The sequence below is a fragment of the Ovis canadensis genome, chromosome 22 (genome assembly GCF_042477335.2).
Source record: "Ovis canadensis isolate MfBH-ARS-UI-01 breed Bighorn chromosome 22, ARS-UI_OviCan_v2, whole genome shotgun sequence".
Lineage (NCBI taxonomy): Eukaryota > Metazoa > Chordata > Mammalia > Artiodactyla > Bovidae > Ovis > Ovis canadensis.
In genome coordinates this window covers 46021341-46037181 of record NC_091266.1, presented here as the reverse complement: position 1 = coordinate 46037181, position 15841 = coordinate 46021341, and the positions used below count along the sequence as shown (strand labels likewise).

General features: G+C 48.9%; 1 protein-coding gene and 1 long non-coding RNA gene across 2 annotated transcripts in view; one reads left to right on the top strand and one right to left on the bottom strand.

Moving 5' to 3' along the window:
- MXI1 (MAX interactor 1, dimerization protein) overlaps positions 1-15215 on the bottom strand; it is a 96278-nt gene extending 81063 nt beyond the window's left edge. The window contains exon 1 of the mRNA XM_069567079.1: positions 13347-15215. Coding sequence (XP_069423180.1) covers positions 13347-13608 — 262 coding nt within the window. The 5' untranslated portion in view covers positions 13609-15215. The remainder of the gene's footprint in view (positions 1-13346) is intronic.
- On the top strand, positions 423-7238 carry LOC138427546 (uncharacterized). Its single transcript, XR_011252048.1, has 3 exons — positions 423-918; positions 1746-1841; positions 3607-7238. It is a non-coding gene; the product is annotated as an uncharacterized lncRNA (long non-coding RNA).
- Positions 15216-15841: the final 626 nt, after the last annotated feature.

Genomic DNA, 15841 nt, shown 5'->3' with positions numbered 1-15841 from the left:
CCAAATTGCACTACAAATACAAATGGGGAAACTGAGGAAAAGCAGGGCTTCTAAAGTCTACTGACAAAATAACCTGGAATCTTACTCATAGTCTCTGGTTCTTCTGTCCTCTCCCTCAAGGAAGTATCTCACTCAGGGGAGTCTCATTTGATGGTGGAAAAAGTCCTCCAGAGTCCCCCAGCCCTATAACAAACACAGCCTGGATGGGGACAGTGTGCCTTCTGGAGGAAGCAGGCAAAGTCTCCATTCTTAGGGGTCCTTTCCCTGAACGGTTTACTCAAGGTAAATTTTCAGAGCCTTATTGCAGATTCATGAACAGAGGAGGAGCCTGATCTGTGTTACATCACTTCTGCAGACAGAAAAGAGGAAAAGAGGGGAAGGGGCCCTGAGGTTAAGGTACAAGTCACTATTAGTGCAAAGTCACTATTAGTGACACCTGGTGCTTAAGTGAACTTCCTTGAAACTGCAGTGTTTACTGTGCAGGGCACTTTTTCCCAAAATTATCCTTAAGGGTGGGGGGGGGGCAGTGGGGGGGGTCTTCAAATAAACAAGGTTGGGAACAGGGTGAGTCCTGAGCTCCTAAATAAGAATCATAAGAGTTATACATCTTTCTATCCCCTACCCCAGCGTGGCAACCGCAGCGTCCTTCTGGCCTCTCCCCTCGGAGCCCAGAAACGTGAAGAGCAGCAGAAAACCTTTTCTTCTGCCGAGTGAGTCAGCCTTGCCTAACTTCATGCGTAAGCTCTCCTCGAGTCAGCGGCAGCTCAGAGCTGCGGGTCTGTGTGCAGCCGAGATAAATTTGGGTCTAGAAGGGATGACGTAATGCTAAATCCGAGAGGTGGCTGCCGCCTCCCAGGGCTCCAGTCGCCAGGGCTGCCGGCTGACATCCCAACCACACGGAAAAGCACCACGACCCAGGTGCCTGAGCTGGGGAGAAAGGGAAAGAAAGGACATGGGGGTGGGAGGAAATGGCAGGGGGAGGCAGCGATACTCTGAGATCGCTGAATCTGGAAGTTTGTTGTTTTTTAACTTTGGTTTTCTGGTGAGATCAGGACACTGGCAGAGGCTCAAACAGCTGCACTTGACTTCCATCCTGGCCTATGTCTTCTCTCTTAGAAGGGCTTCTTACACTTTATTTAATGGCCCTTATTACAGCAGCCTATTTAGGGGATTATAATGAATGTGTTAATCTCTGGAATGTCCTTTTCCTTCTTTTTTTGCATTAACGTGGGTCCAAGAAGAGATCTGCATTGCAGGACTTAATTAATATGCACACACAAAATTCTTGCTTACCCTGGAGCACTTCACTTGAGGCTGCAACTGATGGAAGATCTTGCTTGGGCCATCCCAAATGAATATTCCTCCAAATAACATTTCATGGTTTTTTTTTCATAGAAGTTTGTATCATTAAGCTTATTCTGCAATCCAGCCTCCATTTTTCAGACGAAAAAACTGAGGCTCAGAGAGGTATGGTAACATACCAAGGCCACACAGCTATCTATCAAACTGATAGAGCAAGGGTTAAGATTCAGTCCTCCAGACTCTCATCCAGTGCTGTCTACCCATCTCCCTAATTCTTTTTCTAGTTGATCTGTGGTTTTAGGAATAAACAGATAAATAAATTAGAATACATTATATGGTCTTTTAAATTTTATGGAGCCCCAAGGATTAATCCTCTCAATATCAAGATCGAGTTATATTCCAAGGGGATCCAAAGCCTGTTCTGTTTTGTTTTTTGTTCAAAGGTCTTAGGAAAAGGAAAAATCAACTCCTCTGCTGGTGATGACCACAGACCATGGGCCCAGCCACACTACCTCATTTTAATTAGAAGACCAGCACAGGTAAAATCTCTGTTGTATGGAAGTAGCTTCCTTCATTAGGAATGTCTCCTGAATACTTTTTTCAAATGACATTTCATCTTGTGTTGCTGTGGTCATGTATTATTCTCCTTAATTTCTGATTACAATCCTCTATACTGATAGATTTTGTGACTTTCAGCCATCTCTGGCATATATATCCTGGTCAACCATTGTATGTTGTTCTTTAAAAGACTGCTCATTCCATGAGTGAATATTTTATTCAGAATGTTGCATCCACATTCAAAAGCCAGAATGCACAGTAATTTTTTGTTGCACTTATCAGGTTTTGGAGGTAATGACCTAGTCTTTCAAAGTTAGATGCAACTTGATTTTAAAGCCTTAAAAAAAAAAAAAAAAGAAAAGAAAAAAAGATTACCAGAGGCCTTCCCCTGCTGTTAAGAGGATGGCCCACGTTCTTACACAGCCCTGGGTAACCCTCTCTCCCTTGGCAGGAGCCTGCCTACAGTAGTCCTGCCTCCACCCCTTGACATCACCACTCCCTTCCAAGCAGCAGAAACTTGTGGCGGTCACTCTTAGGGCCCAGCCAGACCCTGGATACATCCAGCCTTGCTATCTTGTGACTGTTTTCAGCTTCAGGTACAATAGTTAGAATAAAACACCAGGCCCTTGCTTGCCCAAGGACGTGTGTGATCTCACCATCTCTCCCAACTCCAGCATGCTGATTCCAGGATTCTGGGATTCTCCAGAGATCCAAGAATAACATGCCTCCATTTGCCTATAGCTGCTGCATAATAAGAGCCAACTATGTGTGTGGTGCCACTCGTACAGTCAATTCATTTAATCCTCAACATATTCTGAGATTCCTGTTTCCCATTCAAGGCCCAGAAAGGTTAAGCGATTTGCCCAAAGTCATACAGGTAGCGAACAGATTCAAACCTGGATTTCCTAACTCTTGGACCCCATAGAGTACATCAGGGTATGTTTTGTCAGACAAGGTCAAACAAAGTTGGTTAAGGCAATGGCCTCAATCAGGATAATACCATCCACCTGGAGGCTTTGGAAATGTGTAGAAGTGTCTTTCTTGAGTGTCACCATGACTTGGGAGTTCTACTGACATTTAGTGAGTAGGAACCAAGGATGTTAAATCCAGCAGAATTCCAGATTAATCTGCTCAAGAGGAACTGTCTCATCAATAGTACCATTGTTGATAAGCACTAGGTCAGAGGGTTAAAGGCAGAGAACTCATCGTTTGTTCAACAAATATTTCTTAAGCCTCTGTTACCTGCTGCACACTAACCTAGATGCCAAGGAGAACAAAGGATAAAACTACTTGTGGTCTCTGTCCTCAAAGTGCTTGCATTCTAGCCTGACAGACCGATGATAAGCAAGTAAAAGCATTGTCAATTGTGACAAGTAGAAATAAGGGATAAATAATAAATGAGGGGGAGGATGGTTTAGGTGGATGGAGGGATCAGGGCAATCACAAGGGTGTTTGGCCAGCTCCTCAGACTTTCATAAGCACATAGGTCACCTGAGAATCATGCTAAAATGGAGTTTTGGGTTCAGCAGTTCTGGGGTGGGACCTGGGAGACCCATTTCTGACAAGGTCCTAGGAGACACCAAGGCTATCCATCTTCAGACCACATTCATGCCAAACTGTAGGGGTGATGGCCATGCAGGGATTTGGGATTTTATTCTCAGTGAGACAGGAAGGAAACTATTGAAGGGCTTTAACCAAGTAAATGATGTGAACCCAGTTCTATTTACGATCACCCTGGCTTCCTAGATCTCGACGGAGGAGAGGAAGAGGTTGGACCAACGCCGTTCGACCAGAACCAGCTGGCCCTTGCTAGTAAGGTGGCAGCCAGGGCCTAAAGCTCATCTGTGTGGCTCACACTTGCCAGGCACGGGCCAGACCAGTTTCCCTACAAGCTCAGGCGCCTTTGGGAAACCTAGTAGAGTCTGACAGGGTGTGGATTCACACCCCGACACCCGAGCATGCAGAGCCTCAGGAGCCCTACTGGTTGGGTGAGTTCCCCAGGGGGTGCTAGGCCAAGTGGTACTGCAAGGGCAAGCAGAACACCCTCAGCCAGTGCCCTTGCAGAACAAGGGCCCTGTCTGCTTTGGTGTCGACGCCTGAAGAACCCCAGAGGCTCTGGCTGTCCTCTCTCTGTTCTAGGATGCATGGGAAGTAAAGGGACTCACTCCAGGGAGGCTTCCCCAAGGGGACCCTCAGCCTCGGCTTCAAACATTCCACTTTCCATGTCTTGCCTCTTGCTCTCTGACACTTCTCTAAGAGCCCTGAAGTCTCCTAGGAAGAAGCTGGTTTTGAGTCTCAGCCCCACTTTTTGTTAGCAGGTAGCCTTGGGAAAGTTAGCTTGCCTTGCTAAGGCTAAGGCTTTCCTCATCTGTAAAATGAGGATAATGATAGCACCCTCCTATTACATGAATGTCAGGATTTAATATACAGCACTTAGCATTGTGCTAATGCATAGTAACTGCTCATTAAAAAGGCACCGTTATCACTGTTCCTTTGGAAAACAGAGACAACAATACACTTGTCAGCAGCAACCCACCCCCACCCTGGGGACAGGCTATCAGACTCCCAGGAAACAGGCAAGTATTATTTACTGATTTCTATTTGTCTGTCACTTGCACTGGCATATAGAACTCGACCTGGAGATCATACACATTGCACTTCGGAAGCACCAAGCTCCTCACAGGTGTTAGAAATTACGTGTTGTATTGAGCTAAACTTTACAGCTGGTGGAAAAAAGCAAATAAAGTTGTATGCAAGGCACTCAGAATCTTGGGAGTCAAGAAATATAGTAGAGATGGTCAGGTATGGTTGAAGTAAGAAGGAGATAACACAGGATTGTACAGTAGTTCTGGGCCCCTGTAGAAATAAAAACAGGCTCACACTTGCCACTCTTGATCAGAAACAGAGCGGCCCTGGGCATGCCCTCCATTTCAATACAGTGGTATTAAAATGATCCCAAATCATCTTTATTCAAGTATACTTGCTAATGGCAATAAAAATACAGAGTAAAATATCTCCAATAACAGGTAATCCAAATCCCCTTTTATTAGCTTTAAACGTCCCAATCTTTCTCTCCCTCAGGACACTGTGTTTATCTTTCTAATTTTGCTATGTTTATATTTCCTCAGCAGACACTATAGTTGGATATTAGAGAGATGAGGCCAAAGGCACGTTCGATGGGACAGCAGGCATGGTAGAAACATTGGTACGGACAATCCTCCAAGTGCAGAGTGCCCCAATCTGTAAGGAACTAAGAATGGACTGTGTTTATTTACAAGGTTGCTTACCCAGTACTTGATTTCCTAGGCTTGGGCAGCTTAAAAAAGGGCGCGGGGGAGAGTCAGATCTGTAAAAATTATAAGGATAAACACCAAACACAAAGGATTTTAAACATCAGGCTGGGGGATGGCAGGGTACATGGAGGGAAGAGAGAGACTATTCTCTCTCTTTTTTTCTTTTTGAAGCCCAGTATAAATTTTTGTTCTATCTGTAATGATGGCTAGAACCAAAGACACAAAGCCCATGTCAGATGCAATCCACATTGTTGAGGTTTACTTTAAGACAAGTGAAACTTCTAAAATCTGGCACTGGAATAGAGTTTAAGTCCATGATGGCAGGGACTGTATCTCTGGGCCCTAGCACAAAGCCTGACATAAAGCAGTGTGTACACCTTAAATACCAGCTTGATGAATGGATGGATGAACAGACTCGCAGAACACATTTAGGGAGAATTCCGGGCATGCAACATAATTCCACATTTTATAAAATTATTTGCCATGCGGGCCTTTTAAAAGAGAGGGTCACTAACCTAAATTTAAAAAAAAAAAAAGAGAGAGAGAGATCCTATTTACATATATTTCCTGGAGATGTATTGCTCAAAATGAGGGTCACCTGAACTTTCAAAATATTTCACAAGCGAGGGGCCCAGCAGAGCATTCTGCCAAGATGAGGAAGCAAAGAAGGAACCTCCAGCTCAGATGGGTGGTGGCAAATGCCCATTCGTTTTGGCCAGAGAGATCAAGTCAGCTGCTGACAGTTTTAACACCTCCAGCCAGGCCACTCAGGGACAACAGTATCAGAGAAAATGACTTCCCTTTAGTTTAGCACAAGAGTCAGAGAGCAGGTGTCGCTCCCGTTGGAATCAAAGCTTCTTCTCGCCAGTGGAGCCAGAACTCCACCCTCCACCCCCAGAGGGAGGCCCCTCTGGGAAGACCTGAATGCCTCCTCCTCAGTTAAGGCTGGAGAGCCGTCCAATCACTGTCATCACCTTTGGGTTCCACCCACTCCCCCTACCATAGATGTATAAGAAAACATTTTTTCTAAATGGTGAATTCAAATTATCTTCATTTTGAAAGACTATTGAGAATGTTGCAATGACCTTTGCAATAACCGGACACACCCTGCGATCAGTAAACCAGGGTTGAGAATTGCTGACTTTATGAGCACCTGACCTGTAAAACAAAAGCCCAGTTTGGGGCTCTGCCTGGGACCCATTCTCACATCAGGCAGGACTTGGTTCTGCCTCTGCTGTGTCGTTTTGGGCAAGCCACTGTCCTTTTCTGGGCCTCAGCTTCCACATCTGTATAGTGAGGATGATGGAAGCTCTGTGACCTCTGGGGCTTTTTCTGGCATTGATGTTCTGTCTTACCACCTTGCCTCCTTCAAAAACACAACTGAAAGGGAATGGAAGGAAGAATGGGAAAGGGAAGAGAACTACTGGTTCAGAAGGCCAGGCTACCGTAAACCTCCCCTCATTTCTGCCTGCTGAAAATGGCTTTCTTCATTCTGCAGGAAGATTCCCATTTTTTGCTGGGTTATTGCCTTTTATACTTCTTTTTCTGTCTCTCTCTCTTTTTTAACTCAAAAGTCACGAAACCATAACTCACCTTCCCAAAAGGGGTCATCTGGAAGCCAGAGCTGTCAGGGGTTAGGTGTGTCATGCCTGGCATACTGGTGGTATCTAAGTGAGGACCAGCCCAGTGCAACCATGTGCTTCTCCTCCAGAAACCCAGTTTAAATCAATATTTATCCAACTGTATTTATAGAAAGTGGTGGTGGCAGGGAAGAGGGGGTGGGGTGGGGAGGCAGGGGGATCTAAAACAGAACAAGCCACAATGACTGATGCAAATCTTTGTGGCCAATTCGTTTCTGCAGGGCCAGGCTTTTTTTTAAAAAGGCAAAAGACTCAGCTTTTGATGAACCTGCTGTTGGCCCCAGTACCATAGCAACAGCCCCAAGTCCTCTAATATGTCCAGAGGGCAGACTTGGAAGAGCAGCGCGAAGGGGGTGGTGTTTCCTAGGAGCCTAAACTTGAGTTAGGGCCAGGAGAGTTGAACAACTCTGAAAAACGAAGACAAAAAAGAAAAAAAAAAAACAAACCCTCTCTGGTTGGCTCTTCTGTCTCCAGCTTCGTTTCTAAACCTTTTCTAAGCAGGGTGTGTGTAGGAAGACCTTAGACAATCAACAAGGTGTTACAAACACCCGCTCTGCTTCCGATTGTTGGGCGACCTCAAGCCAGTCATTTCACCTCTCTGGACTTCATTCCTTGACTGGAAAATGCATACACGCATATATGGTTATATAAAACTGCAGGCTCAGTCCAATCAGAGGCCTCGGTTCAAAACTCAGCTCCACCATTATTATGTGATCTTTGGGCAAGTTACTCAGTTACCCTCTCTGTAAAATGGGAGCAATTAAAGTACACATGCTATGTGGTGGTTGTGAAGTTTGGGAGGAGATAACACATCTTTAGCCCCATGTTTTACCAAGTATAGTCAGTGCTCAGTAAATGGTTGCCAGTGTTGGTATCACGCAGAGCGATTAGTTGCTGCTGCTACAATGCTGACACCCTCTTCACTTCCTTCAGTTCTACCTCCAGATTTTGCCAGCCATTCTCAGATGAAAATCTCCATTTCTAAGTGTGCCAAATAGGAGAGTGTTTTGGTCAAAGAGGGCAGGTAGGTGAGCAGCTCTTGTTCTGTCTTGGATCTGATACAGCTTCTTTTCCCCCACCAAACCATGAATGACTCAATTCAGCTTCTCTAACTTCGTAAGGTCCAGATGCTTTTCCTGGGTCCCCTCCACAGGGTACCCAGTCCCTGGGAGCTCTGGGACTCTGAAAGCTACAACAGTATCCCCAAAAGTCCACTTCTGGCATTTAGCAATGGGCAGAGATCAAAAAGAGTTGAATCTGGGGAGCATAATTTAGGATATAGAGGAAACAGAAGCCTAAGTTAAGAATGCTCTTTATACAACTTCACCAAAAACAAATACCTCACTCCACTCCCATCATAAATCAACTTACAGAGTTTTCAGGGGGGGAAAAAGCAAATTGCACATCATAAATGCTCAATACATAATTTGGGGAATGAATGAATGAATGAATCGTAAGATGCTTGCCATGCAGAAATGTGATCTACATAAACACTAGTTGCTATCAAAGCCCTCAATTTTAGCATAATTTGCTCTGTAAACAAATAACTGATCCATCTGCAGGGTCACAGCTGATGCAGTTTCAGCTCTCCGGGCCTGACCTACCATCTCTGTATAGGCCCTGATCTTTAAAGCCCAGGAGCAGTCTGCATTGATTATGGGAGACATCTTCCGTCCTTGGAAGAGATCAGTTATTTCCAACTCCAAGTCTTCAGAAAGTCTATCATGTGTCCTTTCTGCCTTCAAAACTGATCACTGTGTCATAGCCAGTAAATGACAATCCAAGCAATCAAGGGATGTATATTAATTGTCTCATGTATGTCCAGTGTTATGCAATGGTGACATATACTGAAATACTGTTGAGTGATCTTTTCCCTTAAGATGCTAATCATCTCCCTGTGAGGATAAAGCTAATGTACAGCAAGCAAGTAGAGCATTGCTGATTATCAAAGCTCAGAGAAGTGACTACTTATTGAACACCTACTATATTCCAGGTACTTTAAATGAAGTGCCTCAGTTAGTTGTTCAGCAGTGGCAGGAGGCTGATGCTATGGTTATCCTCATTTGACAAAAAAAGAAATGAAACCTCAGGTTAGGCAACTTGTGCCCAAGGCCACACAGCCAGTAAGCAGTGAAGGAGTAACTTGGGCCCTGCTCTGGGTGACTGTAAAGCTTTCATTCTCTCATTCATTCCCTGACTTGAGAAATATCCAGGGGAGGCTTCCTGGAAGAGGTGGGATCTGACCTCGGCTTTGAAGCTAGGTTAGACACAGATAATCCCAGGAGAGTAAGAGAATGAGGGCATGCTAGACAGAGGAAAGAGTCTGAGTCAAGCACAGAGGGATGACTGTAAAGGCTGCTTGCTGGTGGACCTGCTGGACAGGAGTAGAGGAGATTAAGTTGGGAAGGCAGGGTGGGGCCAAATGACACCATACCGCCACAGCTTACTCTGTCAGCAGGCAGAGGCTGTTCTTTGGCCTGTCCATGCCCCTAGGAAAGCACCTCACCTTCCAACCCAGGTAATGCACTCCAGAGAGCCACCCAAGGCTTCTACTCCCATTTAATCATTCTTTTCTATCTTAAGCATTGCCCCCAAGCCACCTTCCCTAGACACTGGGAAGCCCTCTTGTGTCCTGTAGATTCCGCTTGCATGCTTAACAAGTTTTATGCACAGAACACCCCTTTGTGAATTAATTTCTTTTTCTCTTTCGTTTTTCACCTTTTCCAAAACAGGAAGTAAATTTTTTTTTCAACTGGTCAGTCCTAAATTGCTACCCCTTCACTGGACCCTATGTCAGGTTATTTACATATAATTTCTGAATTTGTGATAACAGGGTCACAGTATCCATAATTAATATTTCTGGAGGCTTTTAATTTGAGGTTCTTAGGGAGGAAGTTGGAAGTTTGGGAGAATGTACTTACATCTTCTAGGGAATCCTTGCCTTGCACAGAGCAGTCAGTGCTGAGTCAATTTGAACACCCCAAGAAAACTCATCATATATACTGAGAATAACTCACCACTGTGGACACACTTGCTGAGCTCTCCTAGTACGGAAACCTCAACGAGGCAATGAAAAGCAGTTCTGGTGACAATGGAAAATAAGGCAAGCTCCTGCCAAGTAAGTACTTTTTTGCACACAGTAAAAGCGGAACGTGTGAACTCGTGACCAGGGCCTATCGGTGCATTTCGAGAATGTCTCACAGAACCCGAAATGGAGAATTGAGGTTCAATACCCTTCTCGGGGTGAAGAGCGTCCCTTTAAGGAGGGATTGAACCAGCTGGCCGCACTACAGCTCCCAGAGATTTTCTGGCTTGCCTCCAGGCTCCACCCCCCAGTCTCTGGCCTCAGCAACGCATGACGTCAGGGGAAGCTGAGGCTGCCGATTGGCTGAGCGGTGCTGCTAGGTCAAGTCCAGTCAGAGGAAAGAAGTTTGTCTCCATGTGGAAACCATGTGTCTCTCGCTGGGAGGGGGAAGTGGTGGAGGCGGAGAAACTGAGATCAAGTGATTACAGGAGAACTGTCTGAAATGAAAGCGAGGAGGTTGTGCACCTGAGCCGGCCAGTATTGTCGTTTGCAGTAGTGACCTAAAACCAGAAACAAACCTTACCCAACAAACAAACCTTGAGTCCCGCCACCATCATAAAAATAAACAGCTAGGGTCCTTGCTTCCTTCCAAAAACCAGGGAGGGACCTGAGAAATGTTGGAATCCTATCGGAACGCCTAGATTCCCCTCCCTACCCTAACGACTGAATGATGTAAGCGTTTCGGGGCTCTGAAGCAAAACAAGCCCCGCGCGCGCGGAGGAACCCTCAGTGCCCGAGCCCGGCGCACGCACGACCCGCCCCCACACTCGCGTTATTGCTGTGCACACGCGGACCGCCGTGACGCGCGGGCATTGTGTGCATCGAGCAGAAAACAACCGCGAGCGCCGCCAGCGCGAAGAAGCACCCCCGATTAAATGAGGCAGATGTAGGGCCCGTTGTTTTCCGTACGGGGAGACCTAGACCCGGGCCGGAGCGGAGGCGAGAGTGGGGAAAATAAAGTGGCCCCCGTGGGCCGCTCCAGTTTGCAAAGGAGATAATAGAAGGCCCTGTGGACGGTCGCCCCATAGTTTGCTGCAGGTCCCCCTCCCCTGCGTGAGTTCGTGGGGGGGGGGCTAGGGCCTAGAACAGGGTCCCCACTCTCGGGGAAATCTGGGGGCCGCTGGCATCACGTCATGCTGAGCCAAACAGCGGCTGCGAAAAGAGGCAAGAGAGCTAAAAATACTCCAGCGGGGAGCCGGCCGGAGGAGGAGGGCAACCGGGCCGAGGGGCTGATTATGCACACGAAGTTGAGGGCGCCCAGGTTCCCAAGCCCCTCTCGGGGGGTGGCAGCGCGGACGCCTCGGTAAGGGGACCGGGAGGAAGCCCCTTGGCTTGCACGGTCCCCGGAGCCCGGCTCCACTACCTCTGGCCCGCCCCGTGCGGGGCAGTCCGGCCCGGCGCGCCCGGCCCTTTGCTTACGTGACTGGTGGCCACGCCGGAGCCCCGGCACCGGGTAAACAAGGAGGTGGTGGCGGCCGAGGCGGTCGAGGAGCGAGGGTGGGGGCGGCGAGGTGGGGAACAGAGGTCTCCGATTGTCTGCGAGTGCGAGGGGCGGGGGACGCGGGACGCGGAGGAAGCTCCAGCAGCTTCTCGTACACCCCTCTGTAGAGGGGACCGGGCGGGGGCAAACCAGGTTTGCCACTCACTGCCAAGGTGCCCTTTTTGGGTGCACCCCCCCCGCCAAAGCCGGCGCCACGGGACAGACTCGGGGGAATGGGGGACCCGGGCGGGGGGGGGGGTGGTTAGAGTAAGAAATCACGCCCCTCCCCCTCCAACAAAAGCAAACACACCAAACAAAACCATGTCTTCACCCACCTCCCCACCAGCTCTGACCCTACAGGCGAAGGCATACTGCCCCCCACCCGACACCCGGAATAATCGCAAACTGATTCGGCTGCAACCGCCGGCGATGCGCCTTTCTCGTAACCCAGGCACCCCGAGAAAACAGGGACAGAAGAAAAGAAAAGAACGCACCACCAACCTCCCAACACAAATCCTTGTTTTTGCCTTAAGCTACTGCACGATTTCGCTGCCATCACGCGGTTACTTTAACCCCGAAGGCCTGGGGTGTCGGTCATCTAGGGTGTTTTTGTGTTTGAGGGTTGTTGTTGTGTTTGGGGGGGTTAGGTTGCAAGACTTGACACGTTGCAATCGGACCATTTTTCTCCCTTTCTCTCACCCCCCCCCTCTTTTTCTCTCATCTCATTGATCTTCCTACTTGCTCGGACAGATTAAACAGCTAGCTTTTCTCTAGTCTGTGGCCTGTCCGCCTCGGCCCCTTCCTCCTCGCAGCTATTATTTGTGAGAACCGTGCTGGAGACGCCGCACTCGCGTGCCCCCGTTAGCGCGCTGAGGCGACGGCGTGGGGAGGATTGGGGGACCCAGGCAAAAATGAAACAAACAAATATGAAAAAGGAGGCCAGGCCGGGGTGGGGCTCCCAGCCCGCCCCCCCCCCACCCCCGCCCGCAACCATCTCTCTCCACCTGAATCTGGGGTGGGGGTTGGGGGAGCAGTAGAAAGCCACCAGGAAGGCATCTGCCTTCCTCGCCCAGCGCGCTCACTCGGGAGCCGTATCCCGGAAAATAAAGAAACAGCACATAACAGCCCACACCTTCTTCCACAACTATTGTTTCCTGCGAGATCCCAAAGTTTCCTTCTCGCTGAATCCCCCTCGCCAAGTTTCCCGGGCGCAGCACCGCGGGTCCCGGGCGAGCTGCTGGCGGTGCTTGGTTTTGCCGGCCTATTTCTTTGGGGGTGGGGGAAGTCGGGGGCAGGGGCACCTAGGGCAGCAAGGCGCAGGGGCACTGTCTCCGTGGACGCGATGGCCTGAGCCCAGCCTTGCAGCGAGAAGAGAGGAAAAGGCAAAGTAGACAGGAGGAAGAAGCAGAGCCGAGCCAGCCGGAGCCCACGCCGTGGAGGGCTGTTTGCTTGTTGTTATCGTTGTCGTGTGTCTATGTGTTTTCTTTCTGGAACCGCCGAGCTCTGCCTACAGTTTCCAACTTTCGTCTTGTAATCCCCACCCCACCCAGGAACGAGCGACGGAAAAACAACACTTGTCTGCCCGAGAAGGCTCCGGGGGAAAAAAAAAAGGAGAGAGGAAAAAAAAAAAAAAGTAAGAAACGCGACCTCGAAGAGATGAGCTCTCGGTTCAGTTGTCAGCAAACAACAACACTCCCCCGCTCCTCGGCCCAGCGGTTCTCCCACCCTCCCGGAGACGGACAGACTGACGCACCGACAGCACCCCCCCACCCCCACCCCCACCCCCCCGCCTACCCCCTGCTCGTCTTTGTTACATCTTTAGCAGCTTTGTGCGTGCGTGTCCTTTCTCCGGTGTCATCGGCTTTACTGCCGAGGGCTAGATGTGAGTGTGTTGGGGAGAGGGGGGCTAAGCAGGCGTCAGGGGTCGCCCAAGTGGGCGAGGAAGAAAGAGCCCGGCGCCGAAGAGGAGCCAGGGCCCCCAAACTTACTTTTGTTTTCTTTCTCGATCTGCTCCAGGTAGCTGGCGGCCTCGAGCAGAATCTGCACGTTCTGCAGAAAAGTGTTGATGTGCTTCTCCATCGAGTTCTCGCTGGTGTTGAAAATGTCCGAGAAGGGGCACCTGAGCTTGGCCCCCGCGGGCTCCTCCGGCTGGGCCGGGGGCTGGGGCGCGGTCACGGCCGGGGGCGCGGCGGGGGCCAGCCCCGCGCCCTCGCAGCGCGCCTCCTTGCGCGGCCGCCCGCGTTTGCCCATGGAGGGACCGCGGGGTCCGCCGAGCTCGTCCTCTTTCGGGGCTGCGCGGCCCGGCCAAGCTCCGGGCCCCGGGGGAAAGCCGGCTGGCTGGAGCGAAGAAGGCGCCGAGGCAAGAAGGCGACCTGACTTCCCGAGCCTCGCTGCGTGCTGTTGTGTGTTTGAGTGTGTGTGAGTGTGTGTCGGTCTCGCTGTGGGTCTGTGTGTATGGGAGATTGAATGAACCTACAGGACAGACGGAGGCGCTCTGGCGCCTGGGTCCTAGTGCGAGCCTGTCGCCATCGGACTGGTCAAAATGAAAGGCGGAGACAAGCGAGGCAGGGACCGCCCCCTGCCAGTCCTGGCATACTACCCCGCCTCTCCCCAATCTTATCACATTGTAGAGCGTAGTATTTAAACCCAAATGGAAAAAATACTCGAGGGCTCCGAGCGTACCCACAGAAAAACAAACTATTAAACTGTTGTTCTTTTACTTCACGTGAAAATAATACCGATGCCTGGCACCACATACTAGATTCCAACGGTAGCTGCTATGACTTAAAAAATAAAAGTCCAGTCCAAAAAAATCATACACGTTACCTCAAGTTCTCTCCCCTCAATAGACACACTCCTACATACACACACACACACACACGTACACGCACACGCACACACACAGAGGCACAGAAATCTGCCTTCACAGGGCCAAATGAAATCCCCAGGCCACCAAATCCCAGTTACAAATTTACTCACTCTTTCTTTCTCCCTTCAAATGCAGAGTTATTTTCCAGGAAGGGGGAGGAGATGGAAGCGTCTCTCCCCACACTCCTCTTCCCAGCCTTAGTCCAGCTGTGCAAAGCTCACAGTAGGGAGCCTCCACACCTGGCTCTCTTTTATTTTATTTGGCAGAAAGGCGGATGTGGCAGCCCAGGAACTTCCCACCCCTACCGTGGCTGAATTCCACCTTTTGGTTCTGAAGACCCCTACCCTAGGCGACACTGTTCCATTGCCAGTGCAGACCATTCAGGGTCTGCAGGAACCATGGATGCTTTCCAGGCCTGGGAAGTGTGGTGGCAGTCAGGGCCGTTGGGGAATGCCATAGAGAGGCATTCAAGCCCCAGCTCTGCTGCACACAGACTGGACTGTGAGTGTGCCTGGGCAAGTCCCCTAACCTCTCTCAGCCTGTTTCCCCATCCATGAAACCTCTGATAAGATTCATGAGTTGATTAAATTATATCTGCAGTCAGCATGCTCATAGTATGATCTTTTTCTTCCAATACAGACCCAGATAAGAACCTGAGTCCCCTACTTGGCAGCTAAAAGGAGAAATAAGTTATAGGAAACAAGACTCTCCTGCACTTTGTTGAAAAACATCTGTGCAATAAGCCTATCTAAATATTGTTGCCTTGCAAGGTCTCCTGGAGGTTTCCTCCAGGGAAACCATTTATACAGAAGACACAGTGAATGCTGCCCCCTGGAGTTGTGCAACCCAGCCACTCTGCTTAGAGACAGCTTCACACACACTTGTCAGGAAGACTTTTCCTGGAAATGAAAACTTTTGGAAAAAAGGAGAGAAAGTGTGTTTCTTTGTAGAAAACACTATATATATATGTAAAATAAATTCATGCACCCTCATTGAAGTATTGTGTATTTTTAGACTCCAATAACCTGCTGCTGAATCAGTATTTGGCATTTTAAAGCCGATATATTCACATTTTGGACCATAATATGATCATATTACACATATTCCCTGCTCATCTTCCATCTTGATTGATCTCTGCATCCTTTAGCTAGGGTAGAGAAGAAGCTCCTAAAAGGTGTGAGATAAAAGTTCACCTTCACTGGTGGCTCATTCCCTGGTAAGGAATCTGCCTGCAGTGCAGGAGACCTGGGTTCGATCCCTGGGTTGGGAAGATTCCCTGGAGAAGGGAATGGAAACTCATTCCAGTATTCTTGGCTGGAGAATTCCATGGACAGAGGAGCCTGGCAGGCTACAGTCCATGGGGTCACAAAGAGTTGGACGTGACTGAGCGACTAACGGTTTCACTTCACTTTTTTTCCATCTTCACAACAGCTATTTACTTTTTGTTCTGTTGGAACCACAATCTGACTTACTCATATTTTTAAATCTATAAACATCAAAGGACTTTAGGAAGTATAAACAAGTTTTATCCAATGCCATTTTGCAAAAATTGATCTCCCTTGCCCCTGGTGAAAGTGAGACAAAGAACTTTCTAAGCCCAGAGAAAACCTTGGT